The 23,750-nt window shown below is 40.9% G+C and overlaps 1 protein-coding gene across 1 annotated transcript in view; it reads right to left on the bottom strand.

Moving 5' to 3' along the window:
- osbpl6 (oxysterol binding protein-like 6) overlaps positions 1-18,551 on the bottom strand; it is a 106,020-nt gene extending 87,469 nt beyond the window's left edge. Inside the window, exon 1 of the mRNA XM_060827955.1 lies at positions 18,377-18,551. Coding sequence (XP_060683938.1) covers positions 18,377-18,478 — 102 coding nt within the window. The 5' untranslated portion in view covers positions 18,479-18,551. The remainder of the gene's footprint in view (positions 1-18,376) is intronic.
- Between the last annotated feature and the right edge of the window lie 5,199 nt (positions 18,552-23,750).

The raw sequence follows: 23,750 nt of genomic DNA, 5'->3' as shown, positions 1-23,750 counted from the left end.
TGAAGAAGGGCTTTTGCCCGAAATGTCGATTCTCCTGCTCCTTGGATGCTGCCTGGCCTGCTGTGTTTTTCCAGCACCACATTTTTCAACTCTGGTCTCCAGCATCTGCAGTCCTCACTTTCCCCTACTAGAAATTGCTGTTAGTTTCAGAAAAGTAATGAGACATGAGCAATGATGACAGTTCAACCATCATTAACACCACAGATTCCATGCTTTAATGCAACTGTCCACCACCCTAACACAGACCTGCCCTCTTATTCTTTCCTCCCATATTTCACTTTCTGACTCTCTAGTTACTTAAAACCTGCTAAATCTTCAATTTGTTTCCAGGATTGATGCAAGACCACTAATCTGAGCATTATTTCGGTTTTCCCTCCATTGGTGCTGGATCTTTGCAGCGTATTCTGTTGTCATTTGAGATTTCTAACATCTGCAGTGATTTTATTTATCATAAATGCAAAGTCAGGTCGTGTTTGTAAGTATCGTGTGATTCTAGTTATATGATATTTTGGTTACATAGTGTGAGGCATTTTTTCACCCATTTATGCCAAAACCATAATAGCAGCCAAATAGACTATTCACTATTGATTTCCATCAATGCATACAAAATATAACATTGGCACCAGCACAGGCATCACTGATGAGTCTTATAACTGTTTCAAACACAGTTTTAGGAAATAAATTGCATTCAGCAATACTTGTTAGCAGTAATCAATTATATATCAAAAGCAGCCACCATTACCCATAGTAAAAGTAATGCCCTTCATATCAGTGATTCCTATTGCATTCCCTAGATTCAACGATGAGGTTAGTTACAAAATAGCTGACTGGCTGTTTGCGTAACAGTAATAATTCATGTCATTGACCTTGGTTTCTAAAGCAGTTTTAAATGTTGACAGCAAGTTACTGCTAAAGGAAGACATTCCTGCAACAGTGAAGTGGGCAAGCATGGTGGTCCAGTGGATGTGGGGTCACATCACATGGTGAATTACTGATTCTATGCCACGTAGGAGATGCTAGATGCATATGGTTCTTCCAAACACGGTGAGCTGGGGAGCTGCAGACTATGGAATGGCTTTAGATGGAACCAAAGATGTAATTTATCTTAGATTGATCTCATACTTTTGAGAGGAAGGTGTGTGTTTGGGTGAGTGATTAATCAGGGAATGCAGGTGATTTTATTAATAAGATTGTTTAAAAATTAGCTAAATCAAGTATTTCTGGGGAGACTGGTACATCATCAGTCCATGTTTCTAACAGTGTTTACACATTTGGAAGAAAATGGACTCGTTAGTGATAGGCAGCACGGTTTCGTACAGGCAAGGTCATGTCTCATCAACCTGACTGAAGTTTTTGAAGGAGATGCTGGAGATCTGAGTCGACAGTGTGGTGCTGGAACAGCATAACAGGTCAGGCAGCATCCAAGGAACTGGAGAATAGATGTTTCAGGCATAAGCCCTTCCTCAGGAATGAGGCTTGTGGGTCAGGGGTGAGAAATAAATGAGAGGGGAGTGGGGTTTTGGGGGGGGGGGGGGGGGGGGGGGGGGTGGAGGGAGGTAGCTGGGAAAGTGATAGGTGGATGAAGGAGAGGGAGAAGGTGATTGGTGAATTTTTTGAAGAGGTGACAAAGATAATTGATGAGGGAAGGGCTGTGTATATAGTTTATCAAATGTCTTACTAAAGTCCATATAAAGTACAAAAGGCAGATTGGTACAAAAACTAAAATCACATGGGATTTGGGGGGGACTGGCAAGATGGATACAAAACTGGCTTGGTCATAGAAGACACAGGGTAACAGTAGCAAGGTGTTTTTCAGAATGGAGATCAGTAACTAGTGATGCTCCATAGCAATAGTTTTAGGTACTCTGTTGTTAGTAGCACACAAATGATCTGGAGGAAAATGTGGGTAGTCTGATTAGTAAGCTTGCAGTTGACAGGAGGAATGGAGGAGTTGCTGATAGTACCAACGATTGTGAAAGAATACAACAGGATTGGCAACTTGGGCACATAAATGGCAGATGGAGTTTAATCCAGACAAATGTGAGGTGATGCCTTTAGGAGAATCAAATTTATGTGCAAATTATTTTGTAAACGGCAGTACCCTTAAGAACGTCAACATAGAGAGATCTGGGTGTGCAGGTCCACAGTTCCCTAGAAGTGGCAACACAGGTAGCTAAGGTAATTAAGAAGGCATAATGGCATGTTTACCTTTATCGGCCAGGCATGGACTACAAAAGTTGGCAAACCATGTTGCAGCTATATAAAACCCTTATTAGGCCACACTTGGAATACTGCGTGCAGCTTTAGTTGCCACACTACCAGAAGGACATGAAAGCTTTGGAGAGTGTGCAGTGAAGGATGTTGCCCAGTCTTGAGGGCATTAGCTACGAGGAAAGGGTAACTGTTTTCACAGGAAAGACTACAGCTGAGGGGAGACATGACAGAGGTCTACATAGATAGGGTGGATAGTCAGTGGCTTTTCTCAAGGTTGAAGTTTCAATTACAAAGGACCACAGGTTCAAGGTGAGAGGGGAAGAATTTAAGGGGGATGCGAGAGGGATGTTTTTCACAGAGAGTGGTAGGAGCCTGGAATGCACTGCCAGAAGAGGTGGTGGAAGTAGGCACATTGGTGAACAGAGGGATACGGACCAAATAAGGGCAGAAGGCAAGGACTGATTTAGTTTGGTTAGGGCACGATGATTGGCACAGGTTTGGAGGCTGAAGGGCCTGTTCCTGTGCTGTACTTCTCTTGTGTGTTTTTCGTTTTTGTACACATAACAAATTAATGTTGCTGAAGTCATGAACACAATCAGTGATGCTTCTATACAAAACTATGAAAAAGCATAAAACATAAAAGCTACTCACATTTTTGTACTTTGTTCTCACTCAAAACAAAATCTTCCTTTAACCAAAATGAAAACAAGCTCTTTCAGTGACGCTGGGTCAAAATCCTGGAATCGCTCCTAAACAGTACTGTGGGCGTACCTATACCAAATGGATTTCAGCAGTTTAAGGCAGCAGCTCACCCACCACCTTCCCAAGGGCAACAAAGGATTGGCCAGCCAACAACACCCACATGCCATGAATTAACTCATGAGGAGGAATTCATTTTCTCAGAGATGCATTAAGGTTTGGAATTCTCTACTAAAACAGAGGTGAGTGCTGGGTCAAAAATATATATTCAAAGCCAAGTTGGAAAGATTTTGAATCCACAAGGAAACTGCAGCTTATGGGGAGATGGCAATAAATGGAGTTAAGGCCATCGTTAGATCAGCCATAATCTGAACAAATGGCAGAGAAGGCTAGAAGTGCCAAATGGCCTACTCCTGCTCTTAATTCTGATATTTTTAGCAGGGTAGTTGAAATATTTTTAAATTCAGTTCAGAACAGTTCGTTAACAGATAACCCTACAATCCATATTTTCAAGACAGAGAAATTGAAGACTCTAACCAGCATAAAGGGAGAGTTCTTCATCATCATGGAGATGTACAGCATGGAAACAGACCCTTCAGTTCAACCCATCCATGCCAACCAGATATCCTAATCCAATCTAGTCCCACCTGCCAGCACCCAACCCATATCCCTCTAAACCCTTCCTATTCATATACCCATCCAAATGCCTCTTAAATGTTGCAATTGTACCAGTCTCCACCACTCCTCTGGCAGCTCATTCCATACACGTAACACCGTCTCATCCAAAACCTATGCCCTCGAGTTCTGGACTCCCGGACCCCAGGGTTAAGACTTTGTCTATTTATCCTATCCATGCCCCTCATAATTTTGTAAACCTCTAAGGTCACTCCTCAGTGTCCGATGCTCCAGGAAAAACAGCCCCAGTCTGTTCAGCCTCTCCCTATAGCTGAAATCCTCCAACCCTGGCAACATCCTTGTAAATTTTTTCTGAACCCTTTCAAGTTTCACAACAGAGTTCTCGGGTACACCCAATCAGGTCCTGGGGATTTATCCACCTTGAACCGTTGGAAGACATCCAGTACTTCCTCCTCTGTAATCTGGACATTTTGCAAGATGTCACCATCTATTTCCCTACAGTCTATATCTTCCATATCCTTTTCCACAGTAAATACTGATACAAAATATTCATTTAGTATCTCCCCCATTTTTTGTGGCTCCACACAAAGGCGCCTTGCTGATCTTTGAGGGGCCCTATTCTCTCCCTAGTTACCCTTTTGTCCGATAGGAAGGAGACCACAATTGCATGCAATATTCCAACAGTGGCCTAACCAATGTCCTGTACAACTGCAACATGACCTCCCAACTCCTGTACTCAATACTCTGACCAATAAAGGAAAGCATACCAAACGACTTCTTCACTATCCTATCTACCTGCTACTCCACTTTCAAGGAGCTATGAACTTACACTCCAAGGTCTCTTTGTTCAGCAACATTCCCTCAGACTTTAACATTAAGTGTATAAGTCCTGCTAAGATTTGCTTTCCCAAAATGCAGCACCTCGCATTTATCTGAATTAAACTCCGTCTGCCACTTCTCAGCCCATTGGCCCATCTGGTCCAGATCCTGTTGTAATCTGAGGTAACCTTCTTCGCTGACCACTACACCTCCAATTTTGGTGTCATCTGCTTACTAACTGTACCTCTTATAAGACCTAGGAGTGGAAGTAAGGCCATTCGGCCATCGAGTCCACTCCGCCATTCAATCATGGCTGATGGGCATTTCAACTCCACTTACCAGCATTCTCCCTGTAGCCCTTAATTCCTCGAGACAACAAGAATCTATCAATCCCTGCCTTGAAGACATTTAGCGTCCCGGCCTCCACTGCACTCCGTGGCAATGAACTCCACAGGCCCACCACCCTCTGGCTGAAGAAACGTCTCCGCATTTCTGTTCTGAATTGACCCCCTCATGCTTGCATCCAAATCATTTATGTAAATGACAAAAAGAGGACCCAGCACCGATCCTTGTGGCATTCCACTGGTCATAGGCCCCCAGTCTGAATAACGACCCTCCACCACCATCCTCTGTCTTCTACCTTTGAGCCAGTTCTGTATCCAAATGGCTAGTTCTCCCTGTATTGCATGAGATCTAACCTTGCTCATCAGTCTCCCATGGGGAACCTTGTCAAACACCTTACTGATGTCCATATAGATCACAGCTACTGCTCTGCCCTCATCAATCTTCTTTATTATTTCTTCAAAAAACTCAATCAAGTTTGTGAGACATGATTTCCCATGCACAATGCCAAGTTGACTATCCCTAATCAGTCCTTGCCTTTCCAAATACATGTACGTCCTGTCCCTCAGAATTCCCTCCAACAGCTTGCCCACCACTGAGGTCAGGCTCACTGGTCTATAGTTCCCTGGCTTGTCTTTACCACCTTTCTTAAACAGTGGCACCACGTTTGCCAACCTCCAGTCTTCCGGCACCTCACCTGTGATTATCGATGATACAAACATCTCAGCAAGAGGACCAGCAATCACTTCTCTAGCTTCCCACAGAGTTCTCGGGTACACCCAATCAGGTCCTGGGGATTTATCCACCTTGAACCGTTGGAAGACATCCAGTACTTCCTCCTCTGTAATTTGGACATTTTGCAAGATGTCACCATCTATTTCCCTACAGTCTATATCTTCCATATCCTTTTCCACAGTAAATACTGATACAAAATATTCATTTAGTATCTCCCCCATTTTTTGTGGCTCCACACAAAGGCGCCTTGCTGATTTTTGAGGGGCCCTATTCTCTCCCTAGTTACCCTTTTGTCCTTAATATATTTGTAAGAATCCTTTGGATTCTCCTTAATTTTATTTGCCAAAGCTATCTCATGTCCCCTCCTGATTTGCCCTCCTGATTTCTCTCTTAAGTATACTCCTACTTTCTTTGTACTCTCAGGATTCACTCGATCTAACCTGTCTATACCTGACATAGGAGAAAGTGGGGACTGCAGATGCTGGAGTTCAGAGCTGAAAATGTGTAGCTGGGAAAGCGCAGCAGGTCAGGCAGCATCCAAGGAGCAGGAGGATTGATGTTTCGGGCATGAGCCCTTCTTCAAGAATCCTGTCTCTACCTGACATATGCTTCCTTCTTTTTCTTAACCAAACCCTCAATTTCTTTAGTCATCCAGCATTCCCTATACCTACCAGCCTTCCTTTTCATCCTGACAGGAATATACTTTCTCTGGATTCTTGTTATCTCATTTCTGAAGGTGTCCCATTTTCCAGCCGTCTCTTTACCTACGAACATCTGCCTCCAATCAGCTTTCGAAAGTTCTTGCCTAATACCGTCAAAATTGGCCTTTCTCCAATTTAGAACTTCAACTTTTAGATCTGGTCTATCCTTTTCCATTACAATTTTAAAACGAATAGAATTATGGTCGCTGGCCCCAAAGTGCTCCCACACTGACACCTCAGGAAAAATGGCAGGGCAGTGACTATGAGTAGGTCAGGTTTTGCACCTTCTCTAGTAGATACATCCACATACTGAATCAGAAAATTGTCTTGTACACACAAATTCCTCTCCACCTAAACCCTTAACACTATGACAGTCCCAGTTGATGTTTGGAAAGTTAAAATCCCTGACCATAACTACCCTAATATTCTTACAGAGAGCTGAGATCTCCTTACATGTTTGTTTCTCAACTTCCCTCTGACTATTAGGGAGTCTATAATACGATCCCAATAAGGTGATCATCCCTTTCTTATTTCTCAGTTCCACCCAAATAACTTCCCTGGATGTATTTCTGGGAATATCCTCCCTCAGCACAGCTGTAATGCTATCCCTTATCAAAAATGCCACTCCCCCTCCTCTCTTGCCTCCCTTTCTATCCTTCCTGTAGCATTTGTATCCTGGAACATTAAGCTCCCAGTCCTGCCCATCCCTGAGCCAGGTTTCTGTAATTGCTATGATATCCCAGTCCCATGTTCCTAACCATGCCCTGAGTTCATCTGCCTTCCCTGTTAGGCCTCTTGCAATGAAATAAATGCAGTTTAATTTATTAGTCCTACCTTGTCCCTGCCTGTCCTGACTGCTTGACTCACTTCTGTTACAACAAAAATTTGCTGATGAAATTTGTAAAAGGTAATTCAAAATTCATGAAATATTAATTTTCCATGTGCACAGGCTACTATCCTCATCACATCAGACTGAATTTTTTTTAAATGTAGCCAAAAATGTAGCAGTTCGTTAACAGGTTTCCAACTCATTAAGTACAACATAAGGATTAGAATGAGCAGAATTTTTCCATGCCTTTTCTAAGTGTCGGGCCCAGCATGCTAGGCGATGACTAACATGGCCTCACAACAGCAAGACAACGCACAAAATTACCCTCCATTCAGCTCGTTGAGATGGCTCAGGCAAGTGAGCTTTTTGCCCTATTACAGCCATCGATATTGGTGATTCAGGTAACCAGAGCTGCGGCCAATCAGGGGCCAAGCAAAATTTATTCCTCAGTGGACATCAGTGGTGAGAAGGTAAATTGTTGTTGTTCCTCTGGCCGAGTGGGGTTCATAGGGAGGAAGAGGAGGAAGAGGAGGCAGAGGGTGACTGTCAAAGACCAGCATCCTTCTCGCCATCTGAGCCTTGAATTGGGACAACTGGAGGCCCCCACCCAGACTCAATAGGAAAGTTGCCATGCTTTCCCATTTGGGAAATAGTCACCTTTCTCACCCACCATACATGCAGATGATCAGAGAGATGGAAATGTTGACGCTTTTAATTGGATTATTTATTGACCATTTAAGGTCCTTACTTACTGGCAAGCTGAGCCTAATGACTGAAGGAGGGGGGGGTCTCTCTAGGGACAAATTACTGCACTTGTTTGCCCTATTCTCCCCTTGCAGTGATGGGAAAATTGTGCGCCTAACTGACATGGTTATTGATACCCTAGCTCCCATCAAGACAAGAGTACCTGAAATCAGTAGTTAAAAAAAAATGTGTTTTGTGGTGGTAAGGCCAATGTTTATACTAGTAAGGAGAAAGGGAAATCTTACAATGTGTTTCAGAGCTGGTCTCCAAAATAATTCCCGACTCAGGCGACAGACTGTGTGGAGTTTGCACGTTCTCCCCGTGTCTGCGTGGGTTTCCTCCGGGTGCTCCGGTTTCCTCCCACAGTCCAAAGATGTGCAGGTCAGGTGAATTGGCCATGCTAAATTGCCCGTAGTGTTAGGTAAGGGTTAAATGTAGGGGTACGGGTGGGTAGCGCTTTGGCCGGTCGGTGTGGACTTGTTGGGCCGAAGGGCCTGTCTCCACACTGTAAATAATCTAATCTAATCTAATAATTATGGCATGCTTCATACGCAACTGTGCCATGAGCAGGCACATTATCATAGACTTAGACAAGGAACTGCAAGTCATGGCAAACCAGGAGAACCAGATGTAAAGCAGACCAGCTGCTGCAGAACGGAAGTCAGGTGCTTGACTGCCTGATTCTTTGAAAGTGTCTTCCAATTTAATCGATTATTTTCTACTGGGTATAATTACAACCACAGTTGCCAGCTGTTAATCCTGTACTGTTAAACAATAATTACTGTTGTTCTATTTTTTTTTCCAATTGAATATCAAAGCTCTATTAAACACAAACTGCTTTACTGTTAATCTGTGTCTGTATGGTTACGGTATTTACATTGTTCATTCAGCCCTTACATGTCACAAGTTCCTGCTTCTGCCTTACTTCAAAGATGGCTCTAACTAAAAGGGATGCGATGGTGGGTAGTTGCTCAACCAACCTGCAAGCCACATGGGATTCCAGATGTATTGGAATTCTCACTGCTGCGGAGCCTTTAATCCATGCTTTTATCACATTGAGCCTCAATTTCTCTAATGTTCTTCCAGCTTGTTTTTGATAATTATACCTCTTTAAATTGTAGCTAATTCAGACATCCTGCATTCTTATCCAAAGACATGCATTCCCATCACAGAGATTTCAATAGAATCCAATGAGTTTTCTGTATCAATTGTAATATTTTTAAAAATGGTTACCAGATCTGGTTTGAATTTAGCTGGCTTCTAAAGCCATTATTCCTGCTTGTACTCTTTGTTCCTGAGTAATATTTCTTTCTCCCATTCATTAATCGCCACTATAGATGACCATTCTTTCTTCCACAGTGCCCCATTAGAACATTACAGCGCAGTACAGACCCTCCGGCCCTCGATGTTGTGGGGACCTATGGAACCAATTTGAAGCCCATCTAATCTACACTATTCCATTCTCAACCATATGCCTATCAAACGACAATTTAAATGCCCTTAAAGTTGGCGAGTCTACTACTGTTGCAGGCAGCGTGTTCCATGCCACTCTGAATAAAGAAACTACTTCTGACATCTGTCCTATATCTATCACCCTTCAATTTAAAGCTAGGTCCCCTTGTGCTAGCCATCACCATCCGAGGAAAAAGGCTCTCACTGTCCTACATATCTAACCCACTGATTATCTTATATGTCTCAATTAAGTCACCTCTCAACCGTCTTGTCTCCAACAAAAACAGCCTCAAGTCCCTCAGCCTTTCCTCATGAGACTTTCCCTCCATACCAGGCAGCATCCTAGTAAATCTCCTCTGAATCCTGTCCAAGGCTTCCACATCCTTCCTATAATGCGGTGACCAGAACTGTATGCAATACTCCAAATGTGGCCGCACCAGTGTTTTGTACAGCTGCAGCATGATCTCATGATTCTGAAACTCAATCCCTCTGTCAATAAAAGTTAACACACAGTATGCCTTAACAGCCATATCAACCTGAGTGACAACTTTCAAGGATCTATGAACCTGGACATCAAGATCTCTCTGCTCATCTACACTACCAAGAATCTGACCATTAGCCTAGTGTTCTGCATTCCTGTTACTCCTTCCAAAGTGAATCACCTCACACTTTTCCGCAGTAAAAACTTCATTTGCCACCTCTTAGCCCAGCTCTGCAGCTTATCGATTACAGAAATAAAAGTCACTATCCACAACACTACCGACCATGGTGTCATCCACAAATTTACTAATCTATCCTTCTACGCCCTCAACCAGGTCATTTATAAAAAAGACAAAACAGCAATGGACCCAAAACAGATCCTTGTGGTACTCCACTAGTAACTGAACTCCAGGATGAATGTTCCCCATCAACCACCATCTCCGTCTTCTTTCAACTTGCCAATTTCTGATCCAAACCGTTAAACCACTCTCAATCCCATGCCTCCATATTTTGTGCAATAGCCTACTGTGGGGAACCTTATCCAATGCCTTACTGAAATCCACATACATCACATCAACCGTTTTACCTTCATCCACCTGTTTGGGACTATCCCTCAGCGTTGATTCCTTTCCCAAAGATGCAAATTACTTTGCAGGACAGAAAATTAGAGATTGGAACATTGAGGGGGGCCCTTCCAGCAAGTGTGTCTGTGCCAGAGCCATGCAATTAAACCAGTTCCCTGCTCTTGCCCTAAATCCAGGAAATGCATTCATAGAGGCATAGAGGCATACAGCAAGAAACAGACCTTTTGGCCCAACTCGACCAAGTTTCCTAAACTGAACTCGTCCCACTCGTCTGGTGCTTAGCCCATATCCATATTCATTGCCCTTCCCTAATTGCCCCACCATCCCATAATGTCCTCTACCGTCAGAGTTAGATAGCACCCTTTGGTCCAACCTGTCCACACCGACCACATATCCTGAAAACTGATCTCGTCCCAGTTACCAACACTTGGCCAATATCCCTCTAAACTCTTTCTATTCATGTACCAATCCAGATGTCTTTTAAATGTTGTAATTGAAACTGTCTCCACCACTTCCTCTGGCAGTTCTTTTCATTACTGGACATTTGTCTACTTTTATGCATTTTAAGCACCTTCTCTTCTGTAATGTGGACTCTGTTCGAGACATCACTACTTATTTTCCAGAGTTTCCTAGCTCCCAAGTCTTTTTCAGGTAGATTAAATTAGATTATTTACAGTGTGGAAACAGGCCCTTCGGCCCAACAAGTCCACACCGACCCGCCGAAGCGCAACCCACCCAGACCCATTCCCCTGCATTTACCCCTTTACCTAACACTATGGGCAATTTAGCATGGCCAATTCACCTAACCTGCACATCTTTGGACTGTGGGAGGAAACAGGAGCACCCGGAGGAAACCCACGCAGACACGGGGAGAACATGCAAACTCCACACAGTCAGTCACCTGAGGCAGGAATTGAACTCAGGTCCCTGGCGCTGTGAGGCAGCAGTGCTAACCACTGAGCCACCGTGCCGTTCCATGGTAAAAACAAAAGAAATATTTGTTTAGGATCTCACTCATCTACATGTATGGAGCTACAGGAAAGTCAGAAGTGGGAATGTTCAATGATTGTTCAGGACCAATTATTTCAAAAAGTTCAGTACCATTTGTACCTTCTCAGATGTTGGAGTTTATATGACCAAATGTCACAAGGCCTGGACAACATCTGGGTTTGGGCTGACAAGTGACATCTGCCATTTATTTAATATTTAACCATTGCCTCTTGATATTGTAAAATTGCTATCATGGATTTCTTTTATGTATTTAGCCAAGTTCCTTTTCAAAGCTCATTACTGAATTTGCTTCCACTTTACTTTCAAGCTACACCTTCCATTACTGCATAACATCAATGCCTCACTTCACCTTTGGCTCTTTTCATAAATAATATTTGACTCCTATTGACCCTTAAACTATAGACTATAGTTTCGCCATATGGTTTTGAATTTTTCTAACAATTCTTCCTTTAATTTTCTCTGATTTAAGGGGAATAATCCCAATTTCTTTAGTTTCTCCAAATGACAAAGCTTTCATCTCTGCTCTAGAAAAGCTCATCTGCACCAATTTCTAAAACTTGATAACTTTCCTAAAGGGCAATGCACTAAAGTGACCAGCTGAAACCTAACAAGTGCTTTAGAAAGGTTTACTTATTTTATTTGATGTGGGTATCCCTGGCAGCATTTATTGTTCATTCTTAACTGCCCTTGAGGTGGTGATATTGAGCTGTCTTCTTAAACTGCTGGCATTCATTGATGCAGATGCACCACAGTGGCATCAGGGAGATTACGATTCTGACCCAACAACACTAAAGGAATGGTGATATATTTCCAAGTAAGGCTGGAGAGAGGCTTGGAGAGCAACTCACAGGAGGTGGCGAGCCCATGTATCTGCCACCTTTATCCTCCCAGCTAGCTGATGGAGATCACAGGTTTGGAAGGTGATGTTGGAGAAGCCTTGGTGAATTACTGCAGCTACTATGCATTAATGGTGAAGAGAGGGAAAATGGATCGTGGCGGATAAGATGCCAATCAAGTGGGCTACTTTGTCCTGGATGGTGTCAAGCTTCTTGAGTATTGTTGGAGCTGCACCTATCCAGGCAAGTCGGGAGTATTCTATCTCACTCCTGACTTGTGCTTTGTAGATGGTCGACAAGCTTTGGAGAGTTAGCTGGTGAGTTACTTGCTGCAAGATTCCTAGTGTCTGACTTGCTCTTGTTGGCACAACATATATATGGTTGGTTCAGTTCCATTCCTGGTCAATGATAACCCCCAGGAAGCTGATAGTGGGAGATTCAGTGAAGGTAATTTTGTTGACCATCAAGAGGTGATGGTTAAATGGTCTTTACCTGGCACTTGAGTGCAGTGAATGTTACTTGTCTAAAATGGATACGGTTGGGTTTAGATCGGGGGTTTGCGAATGGTGCTGAACATTAACCATTGCACAAAGAAAGCTATCACATTTTAAGAGTTGAATAACAATAGGGACAGCTATAAGAATTTTTTCTGTTCTGTACAGTCTGTACTATATATGTTAGTAAAAGATACTAGTTTGGAAAGCTCACTTTCTGACAAAGCTACTGAGCATCAATGACAGGGAAATACTGCATATTTCATTGTCACGTTAACAAGTTTCATCCATTTGCCTTTCGTGGTATTTAAACTACTTGAACAGCTTAAGAGGTTACACATGTCATTTTTAAGGAGAATAATGTAACACATTTCATGAAGAAAAACATCCCAAGATACTTTACTTCCAGTTACCTGATTAATTTTGACACTGAGCCATATAAAGAGATCTAACTAACTAGTTAGACCTGCATTTGCAAAGTGAAGATGAACAAAAAGAAATAAATCATTTCTACTCCCATCCTTTCATAAAGCATACTTGCCAGTTTTATTTGGCTGCAACTTAAGAAAGAAAATATTTTGCACTCATTCCCTGCCCGACTCTGAAATCCTCTCCCTTTTCCTCATCTGCCTCATGTGAAACTTTGCGTCCACTGCTCCTTAAGCTTCCCTTCTCCTCACTTCCTGCCTCAATGCTATTTGTATCATTTAAGCCTTCCCATGTCCATGTTCTCCTGCCTTTTCTGTGCTCACTTCCAGCCTGCAGTCCTAAGCCAATATTACACAAAGCTACAAGTAGTTGACAACGCAGATAGCATCGTAAATAAAAAGGTGTTTCTCCATTCGCTCCATTAACAGCTGATTCACTGGTGCACGATAAGTCAACTCCTTCATTTACCTGGTGGCCTTCAATCAAGTATCAATTTGTTAGTTAATTGATGTCCACTGTTCTATGAAAATAATTCACATTTGCAATTTATTCATCTGATTTTTTAAAATACTTCTTATTGTTTGATTTATCTGCTTTCTTTCCTTTTAAGACTTCATTTTCAGTCGCTGACAATCCAACAATTTGTAAATTTTGTTGTTGTACTTGCTACTTTGTGAACTTATTAATTCACTGATTCCCACCTCTACATTAACTTACTAAATGCTATAAATTCACTGTTGCATGTTACTTATTAATTACTTGTGTGCCCATTACTTTACTGACTTGGAAGCATTTTATTTCCTCAATCATATTCCTTCTTTAATTTGTTGGTGTCTGTTGCTTTAGAATATATTTATTTAGTGGTGGTCAGTGCTCTATTCACTTATTAATTTGCTGTTATCCACTCCGCTGTGCTGCAATACACATTGATGATCTAAACTGACACGTGTGCAAATTAAGTTTTCGATGTGCATTACCAAACACCTTTTAAACTTAAATTTGCCAGTTTATGACTTTTAACTTTTAATTTTTACTTTTAATGTATTATAATATCGGCAATTTCTGTCAATCATTTTCTTTGAGTATTTTCACACTGCTCAGGAACATGAATCCTGGGTCATTTTGTAAACATGAGATGGAATAGGTATGATATCAAGTGAGTGTCTTTACTCAGCGGGTTGAGTGTTCATGGAATGCCCTGCCAGTAGCAGTGGTGGACTCTCCCTCTTTATGGTCATTTAAGCGGGCATTGGATAAGCATATGGAGGTTATTGGGCTAGTGTAGGTTAGGTAGGCTTCGGTCGGCGCAACATCGAGGGCCGAAGAGCCTGTACTGCGCTGTATTTTTCTATGTTCTATGAACTTGGATTGGAAGATGAAGACACAGATGGGTGTCGTCTATTGGTTACCTAACAATAGCTATAGTTTCAGACAGAAAATAAATCAGGAGGTAATGAGGCATGTGTGACTAATCTTTAAAGAGATCGGTAAAATCAATTTGGCAGAGGTAGCCACAAGGGCAAATTCATTGAGTGCATTTGGCATAATTTCCTAGAACAATGTGTCGTAGATCCAACCAGGAATCAGGTCATTTTGGACCTGGTGATGTGAAGAAACAGCTTTAAATCAAGATCCCAGAGTAAAATATCCCAGAGGGAACAATAACCATGGCATGGTAGAATTTAGCATTCAGATCAACAGTGAGAGGTTTTGGTTGGAAACAACTGCATTCAACTTGAATAAAAGATTATTACAAAGGAATGATGACAGAGTTAGCTGGAGAGGATTGGGAAAAAGGGTTTAGTTGAAAAGAAGGTTGGTGGACAATGGCAGATGTTTAAGAAAATAGCTCATGACTCACAATAAAGATGAGGAAGGAGAATTCTAGAAAAAGGAAAAACCTATCACAGTTAACTATGGTTGGGGATAGTTTCAAATTAAAAGTAAAAAAGACGTGGGAAAAATTCATGGTAAGCCAGAGGATTGGAAAAGTTTTAAGAGCCAATATGAGAGAAAATAAACTTTGAGAGTAAATCAGCAAGTAATATCAAAACAGACTATAAGAGCCTCTTTAAACAAAAGATAGGGGCCAAAGTGAACTATGGTCCCTTCAAGAATGAGGCTGGACAAATATCAGTAGGGAACCATGAAATGGCAGAGGAGTTGAATAAATACTTCGCCAGAGTCTTCACAGTAGAAGATACTAATGTTATTCCAAACATACAAAATATTCAAGGTGCTAGAAGGCGTTTTTGGGAAAGGGGTAGGGAGTGAAATAGATACTTTTTTTACCCCTGGGATGGATATTGTATTAGGTAAACTAATCGGGCTAAAGGCTGATAAGTTCTTTGACCCTGATGGGTTGCATTAGAATATTAAAGGATGTAGCTACAGAGATATTGGATGCACTGTAGTGATCTTCAAGAATACTTAGAATATGGAAAAGTCCCGGAGCAATGGAAAACTGCAAACCTAATACCCTTGTTCAAAAAAGGAAAGAGACATAAAACAGTAACTACAGGCCTTGGAGGATAATATCTATCACTGGGAAAATGTTAGAATCTAGTATAAAATTGCAGAGCATTTAGAATCAGCTTCACAAAGGAAAAATCATGCCTGACAAATTTGTTAGAATTCTTTGGAAAGGTAACAAACAGGATAGATAAAAGGAGAACTAGAAGATGTAATATATTTGGACTTCCAAAAGGCATCTGATAAGGTATCACACGTTAGCCCACTTAAGTGTTGAGGCAGTATATTAGTATGGATAGAGGAATGGCTAATAGAAAACAGAGATGATATAAAGAGGGCATTTTCTTCAAGATGACAGCAATATGTAGTGATGGTGTGCCCCAAGGATCAGTGCTGGGGCGACAAGTATTTGCAATGTATAACAAAGACTTTGATGAGGAAAGTTAACATACTATAGTAAGTTTGTGGATGACAACACTGGGTGGAAAGGCAAATGGTGAAGATGACACCAATGAGTGTGTGTAGACAAAAACTAAGCAGATGGAATACAGTGTAGGAAAATATGAGATTGTGCACTTCGAAAATTAGAGGAGCTGATATTTTTTGTTTAACTTAAGAAAAACTGCAACAAACTACAGCACAGAGGGATTTCCAAGTCCTTGGCCATGATTCACAAAAAGCTAACATCCAAATTCAGTGGGTAGTAAGTGAGGACAATTGGAATGTTTCAAAAGGAAAGAATAATAAAAATAAAGAAGTCTTACTCGAACTGTAGAAGGCACTAGTTAGACCACACCTGGAATAGTGTAAACAGTTTGGTTCCCTTATGTAAGGGAAGATAAACTGGCATTGCAGGCAGTCCAGAGAAAGTTCACATTAAATCCCCCCCACGCCCAGGATCAATGAGGAGAGTTTGATTAGGTTAGGCCTGTACTCATGCAGTTAAGAGGGATGAGAGATAACTTTATTGGATCATAAATGATCCTTAGGAAGCTTGACAAAGTAGATGTTGAGAGATTGGTTCTTTTTGTGGGTAGGTTGAGATCCAACAGGAATAACCTCAGAGTAAGGAATCACCCATTTAAGGCTAGAAATGAGCTGCAATTTCTTCTCCCAGAGGACAGCGGATCTGTGGACTGTACAGGCTTTGCTGTTAAATACATTGAAGATTGAAATAGAGAGATTGTTAATCAGTAAGCACGTGATGGTAAGCGGTTTCCCTGGCGGATCACCATGCCTTAAGAGAAGGTAGGACCTCACAATGCTCTGGAACACAGAGTACAAAAACAAGGAAGTTACACTAAAGCCATAGAGGTCACTGTTGGGTCACAACCAGAGCTCTGTCTCCACAATTCTTGGCACTTTAGGAAGGATGGTGAGGCCATGAGTAATGTACATGAGACTTTTATCAGCATGGCTACCAAAGAGGAGTGACCTTATAAGCATGGGGTGATTGATGATGAAGAAATGTGGTTTTTCCTTAAGCAGGAAAGGATTGGGGAAGATCCAATGGAGATCATCCAAATGCAGCAGTGTCTTGATAGAATAAGTGGCAAGAACCACTCCCTCTGACAAGTGGTTCAGTAAGAGGAGTCTATAGATTTATAATAAATAGTAAATGAACTAGATAGAAGGGAAAATAAGATAAAGTGTTCATACTGGATTTATAACATCTGATACATACCACTGAGAAAGGGTAGTAAAGTTTGCTTCAATAGAAACCTTCATAAAGCATTTATGCATGTATTTTGAAGAAGTTAATTTGGGAGGAGAAAAACTGGAATATGGGATCAAACTGGTCAGTTCTTTGAAAGAGGTGGTGCAGTCACAGCAATCAAATGGCTGTTTTTCGTAATGTACTATTGTGTAAATCTACGTCAAATTAATTAGCTCTTCACATTCCAGAATTCGTGCACTTGTGCCCTGGCATCTCAGAAATACGATACAGTACGAGGCATCATTTTGAAGCTTAAGAGTCAGACCTAATCAATTTATCCTCTGTCACACTGTCATAGAACATTTTGTCCAATGTTCAGCCTCCAGGGTTCCAAATGACCTCCATGATACCCTAAATGAAGATAGTAACCAACTGCAGCCTGACAAGGGCACTGACGAACTCCAATATGACCTCTAGGAATTTAAACTCAGCTAATTTACCAAGGCGATTTTGAATGCTTTTTGTGGCATTCATTGGCATCGTTTATCAAATAGATAGGATAGCAATAAATTAAAGCTCAACCATTCAGCAAATTCTCCCCCACGTCTCCCCCACACCAATCCCCACTTTCAAGCAGCTTTGCACCAAAAGGAATATATTTAACTTCCACTTTTGCCTCTAATCTTGCAGATATCCACCCCTAATGGTATCAACTGACCAGCTCTCAACCCATTGAAAAGTGTATGACAAGCCCATTAGACCATCTTGGAATGAAACCCTCGAACATAATTCTCATTATTTTTTTAACACAGAACCTTTTATTAAAGCTATAACTTTTATTGTTAAAAATAATTAGTTGTGAAATGTTGTTTCAGAATACTGCACCTAAGAATTTCAAAGACAAATATTTAAATATTTGAACAGGACTTCAAACAGAGGTACAAGATTCTGAAAAATATATTTTAAATAACTATTTAATCTTATTAATAATGAGCTTATACAATATGTTCCTATCATTCCTCATGATAGGATTCCTCAAATCTATTCACAAATAAAAGTCCAATTTACATGAATCTATTTCATCAAAATTAATGCCCACTGCACTTTACAGCATATAAGCATTTACTTAAAATAAGCACCAATTTCATTAATAGCTGAAAATTCAGCCATACTCAAAATGTATTTTAACACCTGAAAGATCAGAATATAGACAGCAAGATTTAAAAAAAAATATTTCCTTACCGGTCTACTCTCTCTTTGAGAGGATGAAGATGATGATGCACTCCTATGAGATGGAGTTGATATTTGGTGAGCAGGCGACATGTTTTTCTCCTCTGAGCTCATGGTTACTGATGGCGGTTTGATGTATGCAGTAACAGTTGTACTGTGGCCTTCAATTAAGCTATGAAGTTACCACTTGACTTATTTATGTTAACGAGCATTATTCCAATTAGCACTGCAGCCACAAACACTTTGGAATCCTGGAGCTCAAGTAACTTTCTGTTTACCAGTACAACCTATTTAGTGAAAAAAGAGAGAGAGAGCGAGAGAGAGAGAGAGAACATATTGCATTAAACTAATAGACACAATTGTTTTCAGCTTGCATTTAACAGTACAGCCAACCAATAAAAGGTAATCAAATCCAATTCAAAGTAAACAACTTTATTTGCCACTAGCCATGATTTCACTGCCAGATTGTATTACCGATCACTGTAACTTGAACCATAATACATGTAAAATATTATTTCCTCTAATTGTGAATGAAGGCATCACAACCTACAGATTACTCACCTTTAAAATGTAGTCATCAGCCAGCCTAAAGTGGTTAACTATTTGTCCATTTTTACCAATGACAACAGCTGCCTCACCATTGGTGCACTCTTTAAAGGTATGTTTGGATTGTGGGGTTCTGGAATGCACTCCCTGGGAGGGTATTTGAGGTGGGTAACCTCACAACCTTTTAAAAAAGGTACTTGGATGAACACCTGGGGTGTTGTAACGTTCGCGGCTGTGGGCCGAGTGTGGGAAAGTGTGCTGGTGTAGGATTTAGTGTATTTTTTGGTGGTACAGACTTAACAGGCCAAAGGCCCTCTGCTATGCTATACAATTAAAGGTAGATGTTGAATATTAGAAAATCAGTTGTAATATCGAAAGGTCAATTGACCACTATTTTCTGTTATCAGCTTTCAGAAACAGCTGAGAAATTATTATTACTCTTACCCAGTTCAGACTTCATCTTTGCTCCATGTCCAAGCTATGCATTTGAACAGATAAGGCAGACAACTAGTTTAAGCTATTCAGTCATAGATCTGGCATGAGAACACACAGAACAACTGGGTCGTATTCTTATCTGTGACAGCTGTTCACTATTCCAGGATCTTGCTGGAAAGCAAACATAACTTCTAGGTTTCTTTGGTTTATAGCAAGTTGTCTTCTTAAAATTCCATCTGACTTTCCTTCTCCCTCAGCTCCAACAAGAGTAAGGCAGAAGTGGATACTGCAGATGCTGGAAATTCGAGTCAAAATTATAGTGGTGCTGGAAAAGCACAGCAGGTCAGGCAGCATCTGAGCATCAGGAATAGCTGATGAAGGGCTTTTGCTAGAAACATCAATTTTCCTGCTTCACCGATGCTGCCTGACCTGCTGTGCTTTTCCAGCACCACTCTAATCTTGACTTCAATAAGAGTAAATTCAGAAACTACTCTGTACTAAATTGAGACCAGTCATTCAGTGCCTCTGCCACTCAAACACGGAGGAATGGTGGCCTAGGGCAGATCAGATCATGTTGAATAGTGGGGCAGGCTAGAATTTGCCCCACCACTCATGGTGGATGCCTGCTCCTGTCTCTCACACCGCCTCCCTTCCACTGCCCACAGTGCCAAACTACTTCCAAAGTTCTACTGTGGTCCAGCTTTTACATTGTACCTTTCGCCAGTTGCTCTGTAATCTCATACCCTCTCCAACTTTATCTTGAGACCAAATTCCAGGTTCTCTCAATTACTATTCTCATGGAACCACAGCCATCAAGAATCTCTTCCAAGCTTTAAATTCAGTTGTTGTTTAACATGACTCAGTCTCTTCAGGAGTATTCTCTCTCTCCTTCACGTCTGTTAACTACATCTCCTTCAGAATATTAAAACCTTTTTATGCTGTGTCTTGGAAACTACCATCCCATCTCCAATATCCAATTTCTTGTCCAAATTAGTTAAGCGTACGGTCATCTTTCAAATCTGGCCCATCTCTCTCCAAGGACTCCATCTTTCGGTCTCTATCAGCAAATTTCCACTCCTACAAAAAGAATTAAAACAACTCTTCGGAATTTATAATTTATAAATTTATAAAAATCTCTGTGACAATGACAAAAGGAAAACATTCTTCTTGACCTCCATTCTTCACACCATTCTGTGCCAGTGTGAGGAACAGCCCTTGCCTGATTCTAATTCATCTCTATCCATTCATGGACAGAGATTCACCTTCTCTTTTTGTTCCTGCACAACTATCTTTATCCTTAACCCAACGAGAAAATGCTGGAAAATCTCAGCAGGTCTGGCAGCAACTGTACGGAGAGGAAAGAACTGACATTTCGAGTCTAACTGACCCTCTGTTTCCATTCTGCTCCGCAATTTTATCTCATTTATTTAATTTATTTTTTTAAAATATTTTTTCACTGTTCTGCAACTCTTTAAAAAAAAAAGGGTCAGTTAGACTTGAAACGTCAGTTCTTTTCTCTCCTTACAGATGCTGCCAGACCTGCTGAGATTTTCCAGCATTTTCTCTTTTGGTTTCAGATTCCAGCATCCGCAGTAATTTGCTTTTACCTTTATCCTTATCCCTACTTATTTTTTACCCATATGTTTCTTCTTGATATAATCTGAAAAGTTGCCAGGCACTTCCAATTGTGTCTTCCGCGTAGAAGCATCACTGGCAAGATGGCTTTAATTGACCACTCTGAACTGCCCTCAAGTAAGTGGTGATGAGCCACCACCTTGAACAACTGCAATCAATGTTGGTACAGCCATGTGCTATTAATGAAGGAGTTCCAGGATTATTATTCAGGAAAGAAAGAGCAATACAACTCAAATCAGGATGGTGTGTGACTTAGAGTGTGGCAGTGTTGCAAATGTTTGATGTCCTTGACCTTCTGGGTGGTACAGTTCGAAAGTTCCAGCCTCTGAGTGGAACTTGCAGTCACAGTTTTAATATAATCAATGGTGACCTGCAGGATATTAATGTTGGGAGATTCAATGATGATAACGCCATGTTACATCAAGAGGAATTAGTTAGATTCTCTCTTGTTAGAGGTGATCAATGCATGCCTTTTTAAAATTCATTCATGGGATGTAGACATTGTTGGCTAAGCTAGCATTTATTGCCCATCCCTAATTGTTGTCAACCATATTGCTGTGGATTTGGAATCACGTGGAGGCCATGTGAGATAAGGACAGCAATTTCATTCGCTAAAGGATGTTAGTGAAACAGATGGAATTTTTCAACAATTGACATTCATGGATATCATTAAGACTCTTTATTCCAAATTTGTTTTTGGAATTCAAGCTTTACCATCTGCCATGGTGGGATTCAAACTTGGATCCAAAGAATCCCTCCAGTGTGGAAGTAGGCCAATCAGTCCATCCAGTCTAGGGCCCTAGAATATTACCTGGATCTCTGGATTAATAGTTGAGCAATAATACAAGTAGGACAACACCTCCCACATTTATGTGGCATGAATGTTACTTGCCATTGATCAGCTGATACTTGTGGCCATGGCTTGTTTCTCTATCTGAAGAATTATGAATGATGATGGACTTGCTGCAATCAGTGAGTTTCGTCCATACTGAAGCAGTCATTGATGAAGCAGAAAAAGAAATGTTGACATTTAGGATTGTTTATCCAGGAGGACCACCTGTAAAGTCCTGTGGCGGAGATGACTGCCCTGCAAAAACCAAAACCATCTCTCCTTGTGTTAGCTCCTTGTGTTTGTCTGTGAAGAGATTTCCACGATGATCACCACTGTTCTTTTGCAAGGGCTGCTTCATGCCGACCTGGTAAAAGGCTACCTTGATGCCAAGAACAACCACCTCTCGCTTCAGATCTGGAAGTCAGCTTTTTTTTGGAGCGTGTTTTGATCAAGCCCATAATGAAGTTTTAGAATAAAATGATATTAGTGGATGACTACGAATCAAGGTTAAATAATACAATTTTGATTGCACAATGACACTTTCCATCCATTTGCGAAAGATTAAACAGTTGGGGTTATAACTGGGCAGATTGGATTTGCCCTCCTTTTAGGGGACAGCAGATACCTGGACAATTTTCCACATTACCTGGTTGATGCCAGTGTGATACCTGTAAAGGAACAGCTTGGCTGGAGCACCAATAGTTCAGAGACACAAGTCTTTGATGCAAAATCAAGCAAAATCTTCACATCCACCTGTGACAATTGACTGCCTGCTGAGCTGCTCCATTAGTGAGTCTTGGAATTCAGCCAACTATTCATAAGGTCAACTCCAATGGAAGAAGCAATGTCTAACCATCTGTTTCAATTGATACAATTCATGGATGGGGCCTCATATCTGGGCACAATTAAAAGTGTGTGAAGGGAGGCAAAACTTTGGATATTGATATCATCAATAATAGTTCTGTCTGCTGACATTTTGAAAGTAGTAAGTTATTCTTAACTTTTTCTTTCAAAGTCTATATGTTTATTTAGGTAAGATTAATAGGTATAGAAACATAGAAGACAGGAGTGTTCATACAGAGGTACAAACCAAACATATGAAATAGAAGCAGAAACAGACAATTCATTCCCACTGCCACACAATAAGAGCATGGCTGATTGAGGACTCCACATTTCCATTAACCTACAATGACTTTAGATTCCCTAGCCAAATAAGAATCAGTCACCGTCAGTCTTAAAAATACTTAATGACCCAGGCTCTACCACTTCTCAGACAGAGTTCCAAAGCTATACTAGCCTCAGAAAAAAAAACCTCTCCATCTCTATCCTTTGAGGGAAACCCTTAATTTTAAAATGGTGCTGCCTAACCCACAAGAGGAAACATCCTTTCCACATCCTTGTTCAGTCAATTCAGGATCCCATTCACTTTAATCAAGTCACTGCTTACTCTTCCAAGCACCAATGGAAACAAGCCTATATTGTCCAATCTATCCTAACAGCTTTTTCACTCCAGGCATCAGCCATTGTATTTAAAACAAGGAAACCAAAACTGCACACAGTATTTGAGATCTGGTCTTACCAATGCTCTATATAACTGAAGCATAACATCATTACTTTTATGTCCAATTCCTTTCACAAAGTATAGCATCTCATTCACTTTCTTGGTTATGTGCTCAAGCACCATTACATTGAAATCCCTCTACAATCTCAGAATTATGCAGTTAATTTTGGTTTTAAGTTGCACTCTTCCTTTTAATTCTTCCCACCAAAGTGAACAACTTCACATCTTCCCATCTCATAATCCATCTGCCAGATTTTTACTCAATTTGTCAATATCTATCTGCAATTTCCCCATGTCTGCTTCATAATATACTTTCTTACGTGTTTTGGCTCATCTACAAATTTAGCTATCGTTGTCATTTCCTCCTCTAACAAACT

Source organism: Hemiscyllium ocellatum, chromosome 7 (genome assembly GCF_020745735.1).
Source record: "Hemiscyllium ocellatum isolate sHemOce1 chromosome 7, sHemOce1.pat.X.cur, whole genome shotgun sequence".
In the NCBI taxonomy this organism is placed as follows: domain Eukaryota; kingdom Metazoa; phylum Chordata; class Chondrichthyes; order Orectolobiformes; family Hemiscylliidae; genus Hemiscyllium; species Hemiscyllium ocellatum.
Note: the sequence above shows the minus strand (reverse complement) of the source record. Positions and strands in the feature narration are given on the sequence as shown.